A 6678-nucleotide genomic window follows, 5' to 3' on the forward strand; every position below is an offset into this window, starting at 1 on the left:
CGTCTGCGTTTCTGAAGGGCTCCCTGGCAGGGCGGGGGCGGGCTGGGGCGGTCAGTGGGGAGCAGGCTTGGCTGAAGTCGAAACACCTGCCCCGACTTCACCGCGGAAGCTCGGGGGTCCTTAAAGCCGCTCCAGCTGGTATCCTGGGTGAAGACTGCGCCTACCATCGCTTGTAAAAGTCACGGAGTTGGGGTTTGTAAGGTCATGCACTTAGTGACGGCAGAGAGGCAGAGACTGTTTAAGGTGGGAGTCTTGGTCACTTGAATTCGTAAGTGAGGAACTTGAATTCAGAGTTCCTCTGCGGGAGAAGCGCCTCTCCATGGAAGCACAGCCGGCTGCTCGAGGCCTGCCCTCGCCCTGAGCGGGGATTGACCGACCAGCTGAACAGACTTGGGCTTCAGGTCGGTCCTGCTGGGTGCTCCCAGCATCCTGGCACGAGAAATCCTAGAAACCCGAGGCCCAGTAAAGGATCGAAGTAAAAGGATCAAAGGAGTTGGTTTGGGTCTGGTGATCAATAGGAAAATTACACTCGAACAATATGCTCCATCTTGTGTTGAGTTTGGAGATGACTCCTAATACTTCAGTCAGGAGGGTCCTCTGACATGTTGAGTTCATGTTAAAGGAGATTTCTCTATCCTTTGAATCCTGGGCTGCACCAAAACCAGCGTGGGCAGATGGTCAAGGGAGGTGGTTCTACCTCTGTATTCCCCTCTGGTGTGACCTCACCTGCAGTGCTGCATCCAGCTCTGGGGTCCCCAGCAGAAGAAGGATATGAAACTGTTGGAGCAAGTCCAGAGGAGGCCGCAAAGTTGGTAAGAGGAATGAAGCACTTCCTCTATGAAGGCAAGCTGAGAACACTGGGGCTGTTCAGCCTGGAGAAGAGAAAGTTGGGTGGAGACTGCACTGCAACCTTCCAGTATCTGAACAAGACCCACAGGGAAGGCACAGAGGGACTGGACAGGAGCTGCAGTGCTAGGACAAGGAGGAAGGGGTACAAGCTGAAAGAGGGGACATTTAGGCTAAACATTAGGAAGAAATTCTTTACTCTGAGGGTGGTGAGGCACTGGAACGGGTTGCCCAGATGAGCTGTGGATGCCCCAGCCTTGGCAGTGTTCAAAGCTGGATTGGATAATGCCTTGAGCAAACTGGAAGGTGACCATGGCAGGGAGGTTGGGACCAGGTAATCTTTAAGGTCCCTTCCAAGCCTTAACATTAGCTTGAGATCATAAAACCATACATTCTTTGAGGTGCTGCTCAGTCACAAGTGAGGGCAGTGTGGCTCCACAGGGTGCACGGCCTCTGTGACAGCCCTGGACAGGCAGGGAGGTGCAGACTGTTTCAGCAGCCTCATTACTCTCCGTGGTGTGGCTGCATGTTATTTGCTTGTGTGAGTAGCTGCAAAGCAGTAAACATTTCAATGACTGCATAGAAATTCTTCCCAGTGAGGCAAAATTATGTGAAATGCTGCTACAAGACATGATTGAGGGAGTGTTCTGGTAAGATTAAAGCTGTCAAAAAGTTGGTTGTATTTAGCTTAGAATATGTGTTTCCCCCTTGCATTTTGGAAATGGAAAGAGCTCTGCTGTCTCATGAATCTGTCCCTTCCAGCCAGTCTGAGAATCTCCATCTGGCTCAGCTGTGAAGTAATGTCCCAGTAGGATTTCTTGGTCAGGTTGTTTTTTCTCATCAAAGCTAGACTTTTCAACATCTTTATTCTTGGGTAGCTGCATTTTTCATATACATCTACAGTGTTCTTCTCTTCCCTAAAGAGCAAGCTACCTGAGACTATAGAGCTTTTGGTGGTTTTTCCATATGGTGGCCCTGAAGATTCCTCCCTTCCCCAAATAATTGCGCAGTTTCCTGACTTTATTTGACTTCTACAGTATGCTGAGTAGAATTCATAAGGGTTATTTTAGATCCAGCCCATTCAGGCTTGTGTTTGTTTAGGGTTTTGTCACTTTGTCATGCTCTTGAACCATAAAACACCTTGGAGTCTTCTGCCACTGTAACACGCTGAAGGTTCATCACCCTCAAGGTTCCTTTGTTTATTCTGCAGATTTTCTTACTATGTGGTATGTTTAGATCTGCACCATAGACTCAGTGACATGCTTTCCCAAGATAACTCATTTTTTTTGAAAATATATTTAATTTTTCATGCAGCTCTATAGCCCTGACCCTGCAGCATTCACAATCCTCATCTGGGTTTGTGTCATTGGGAAACTCTGCTAATGTTCCCGTAGATCTCCAATGATAATATCTTTATTGCTGACCCTGCTGACTCATTGCTCCATTCCTTAACGTGGTACTGTTTACTACAAAAGCTTGCTCAAGTCAGGCAGGGTCAGCACTGAGGCTTTCAGTGCAGCCACTTCCTCAGTTTGCGCAGTGGCTGTGGTGTCACAGCAGTGCTGTTTTCCAGTGCAGTGGGCTTGATTTGAGCATGGGCTGGGGAGGGAGGAATGCTCTGAGATTACACCTTGGCATCAAGGGGATGGTTTCTGACACCTCAGCCCTTTCTGTGCCCTGATCTTTGGGCTGAGGGTCTTGGTGTGTAGAGTGGAATTCCTCAGTCTGACACCTTTGGAGACAGAGACCCCCCTCTATATTAAAGGTGCCCTTGTTGAAGGAGGGGCAGGGCTTGTCTGAGATGAGAGGATGGATTCTTCCAGTCTGCATAAATCATCCCTCTCTGTTTAAAGTCAAAATGGTGGAGCCCATAGCAGGACTTCAGGATAATACTCAGAGTTCTGCTGTGCTCTTCCCTGCCCTGTGTGATGAGGGTATGTGTCAGAGCTGTCACCAAGTTTGTCTCTCCAATCCGTCTGATTTCTTCCTGCAGTGTCCTCAAACAGTGCAAAGATGTGGAGCTCTCCTTCAGTGACGTGACAGGCAAGCCTGAAATCTTCAAAGGCACCAAAAAAGGAATGCTGTATCTCACCCCTTACAGGGTAAGTCTGATGCCAGCAGGGTTGCTTCTTTCTCAAGGCATCTTGTAAACTTTAAACCAGAAACCTAGTTGATGATAGAAGAAGGGATTTTTGTTGTGGAAGGGACCACTGACAGCTCTACACAGGAGAAGGAAAGGTGGAAATGGGATAGTCCATACCTATGCCACAATCCCAATCACCTATAAAAGCACATGCAGTCCTGGAAATCACTGTCTAGAGAATATATTTAATACAGTGTGTCAGTCAATGATGCTTTCTTTGCAGACTCTCATAGATTATCCTTAAAAATCAGAGCAGTAAACTCAGTAAATGTACAGGTGTGATTTAGGTGGTTTATTATATTGGATTGTACATGCTTCAGGTCAGTGAACCATGTGCCATCAATTCTGTTGGGGATCCCCAGTGTTAAAGCTATGAAATAATTCAATGCATACTCATACTAGAGGTGAAGTCACCCTCTTTTTGGATGCTGATACAGTGAGACCTCCATCATCACTCTCTCTATGGAGCTCAAGTAATTCAGAAGCATTCCCTGCTGTCTTGCAGATGATCTTTGTGTCCAAGGGCAAGGATCCTATGCTGTCCTTCATGATGCCGTTCTATTTGGTGAAAGGATGCTCCATCGAGCAGCCCGTTTTCTCTGCCAATTACATCAAGGGGCAAATCCAGGCTGAGGCTGGAGGTACGTGCCAGTGCTGTGCAGATTGAGCTCTTCCCAAGCATCACAGACCATTTTTGCTGAGCACCAGACCAGCTTATGTGCACAGGAATGGCAGAGTAGCTGTGGTGGTATAGCTGGTGTGTCCACACTGGGCTCACTCCCCTCTCCTGCACTTCAGGGCACTGCTGCCATGTTACTTCTGCCCTCAGGCCCGGGACTGACTTGCCCAGGATGAGTTCTGTGTGATTCTTTAACTTCTGTCTTGCTTTGTGTATCATGTTTACTCACTTTCCCGATGTGCTTGTTTTCCTTTGACCTGAAAGCATGGACTGGTGCCTTGGTCATTTACTAACCCTATTGATACACAGAATTAGAAATAGCATCCACTTTTGGTTTCTTGGAAGTCAGGAGCCCCTTGGGTATGGTTTGCATGGATCTGGGAGTCTGCTGTCCATCAGTGATTTAGCTTTGATCCCAATTTGATCATGAAGGCACAGTAACACTTAACAGACGTGTTTATGACCACATGGGGAATTGCAAAAGATAAACAGGGATTGGAAACATGGCTTTTGGTTCAAATTTCTTCGCTCTTCAGCCCTTTCATGTGCATTTTCATGGCATCTGAAGTGTTTATTCTTTTTGCTTTCTGTTTGTAACAATGTTTTAAAGTGGATTGTGGATCAGCCCACTTTCTTGGGCTGAAGTCATACTAAGACAGTGATTTGATAGAGGTGAATCTCCAAAGGAATTACTTTATCCATGATGGACTCTTTTGTTATATTTCTATACTTTATTTCTACTTTGTCCCCAAGAGATTATCTCTCTTGATACTAATTTAATTGTTAGACAAGGAAGATAAATCTTATATTGAAATGACACCTATTTTTTGTTAAAAACACTAAAACTCAAAGCACCCTCCACCAAAAAAATCCACCAAATCCCAAAAAGTCCTAGGAAAACAAAGCACTCTTACTTGCCTTGCAAGACATTGCCTACTTGATTTTTTTCCCTGAGAAATTGCTTTTATACCTCAGCATTTAACAATCTGTCAGAGCTTCTATGTGTCAGTTAGATTAAAGATGTTGCATTTGATTTAAATCCTGGCTTGACTTGCAGATCCTGATCTGTAGTTCACTGAGGATATCAATAAAACTTGAGGGCTTTCATCTGAAGGCTTTCAGTTAATATCCTCAGTGAAATAAATGTTCCATCTTTACACTGTTCTTTATTAGGTTCCATTAAACCTTTCAGGATAGAACAAAACAGCCTTGTATCTAGAGTAGGCTGCTTCTACATGACCGTGCCTTTCAAAGGATAGAACAATAAATTCTTGATTCTCTTGAGATATTATTTTGGGGGACATCTGATAGCAGTGCCATGACTCCTGCTTGTACTAGGATGCAAAATAGTTTTGAAATAAAGAAGAAAATAATAACTGAAGTATAAACAGAATAATAATTGAAGCATAAAATAATAATTGAACTATAAAATTTTGCTGGCTTGGATTCAATTCTAATTCTCTCTCCTAGGTGGCTGGGAAGGGCAGGGGACATTTAAACTGACTTTCAACAGTGGAGGAGCCATTGAGTTTGGACAGCTGATGATGAAAGCTGCTTCTAGTGGTAAGGGATTTTCAGATCCTCTGGTTCCCCCATGGCTGGCTGAGCTAGTAAGCAAATTGTGCTTGTTCTGAACTTCATGGGAAGAGGGGTACCCTAGGCTCTCTTCCACAGCAGAGTATTTTTTTCTCTTTTCAGGGGAGCTTTTGGTTTCCCTTTCAATCCTTTTGCTTTGTTTCTTCTTAGTGCTTTGTGCAGTCAGAATGTTCTGGGGTTTGGGCTTCTGAGGTGGACCACATTTTTCTACAGAGCCTTATTTCTACTGGAAAAAAGTTGAAATATGTGATGGTGAAAAATTGCTTCACTTAGCTGCTGTCAGCTCAGTTCTAAACTAGTGCATTAAGATGGGGAAAGCTAGCGTGCACATTTGGAGAGGGGAAAAATGAGTTTTGAAAAACAATTTCTTTTTAAAATTTTCAAATGGAGGAACAAGAACTCTTTTCCTGATGAAGTTTTCTTTTTAAAAAAAATGTGTGTTTTAAAATATACTTGTTTTCAGAACAAAAGTATATTTAAAAAAATGAAAGCACGCTGTACTGCTACTTGCTTTAGAGTGGTGTTTCATTCAAGCAGTGGGAGCTCTGTGGTGGGACTGGGACCTGTGAGGTTGTATTTTTGCAGCTGATTTCCTCCAGCACTCTGTGATTAATGCTTTTCAGGCTCAGTACTATGCCAGGACTATATAGTGAATCTACATAAGGGGAAACAGTGCTGCATTAACAGGACTACTTTCATTTTATTCTCTACAGTTTTCAGAAAAGATATCTGGCTTACTAAACGTGTGTTCCTTAGCTTCCAGTGGGGTTCCTCTGCAGAGCCCTGGCTATGGATACGCCCCTGTTCCCGGAGGATATGCCCCTGTTCCCGGGGGCTACGCGGCCCCTCCGCCCCCGAACGGAGCCTACCCCTATGCACCGCCTCCAGGGAGCGCCTACGGACCGGCTCCACAGCCCATGGGCTACCCCTACGCCCAGACTCCAGGTTTGCAAGCTGTGCAGTGCTGACTGGCTCTGATGTTAGCTGTGAAGAAATGACAGTGGTACAGTGGGGGTTGCTGTAGTTTTGTCTCCATCAAGGACCCTTGTCCTTGCAGAAATCTGTCATATGCTGTTGGTCACAGCCATGTGTCACTTTAGTTCTAGCTACATGAAAATGTGGTTTGCAAGTTGTGCTGCTGCTTGGTAGAGAATGATTGTCTGCTGACATGACAGTCATTAGCAAATCATCAAATCTGTCTGCATCCCTGCCAAGCCTGGAGAGCTTCCCTTACCACTGTTCTTGTCCCAGCTAATGTGCTGTCAGGCCTGTGAGCTCTCTGTCCCACCTGGTGTTGTGTTTTTCAGGTATTTACCCACCACTTCCAAACATGAACCCCGTGTACATGCCGCCCCCACCACCCTACTCTGGGGCACCTCCTGCAGGATCCTCAGCTCCTCCAGCCTGGGTGAGC

At 45.5% G+C, this 6678-nt stretch overlaps 1 protein-coding gene across 1 annotated transcript in view; it reads left to right on the forward strand.

Annotated features, from left to right (window-relative positions):
• The first annotated feature begins 756 nt into the window (after positions 1-756).
• The window catches only part of WBP2NL (WBP2 N-terminal like), an 8726-nt gene continuing 2804 nt past the window's right edge, over positions 757-6678 (forward strand). The window contains exons 1-6 of the mRNA XM_014307365.2: positions 757-812; positions 2840-2948; positions 3495-3630; positions 5139-5231; positions 6021-6209; positions 6572-6672. Of these exons, the coding sequence (XP_014162840.2) occupies positions 772-812; positions 2840-2948; positions 3495-3630; positions 5139-5231; positions 6021-6209; positions 6572-6672 (669 nt within the window). The 5' untranslated portion in view covers positions 757-771. The remainder of the gene's footprint in view (positions 813-2839; positions 2949-3494; positions 3631-5138; positions 5232-6020; positions 6210-6571; positions 6673-6678) is intronic.

Source organism: Geospiza fortis, unplaced genomic scaffold (genome assembly GCF_000277835.1).
Source record: "Geospiza fortis unplaced genomic scaffold, GeoFor_1.0 scaffold173, whole genome shotgun sequence".
NCBI lineage: Eukaryota > Metazoa > Chordata > Aves > Passeriformes > Thraupidae > Geospiza > Geospiza fortis.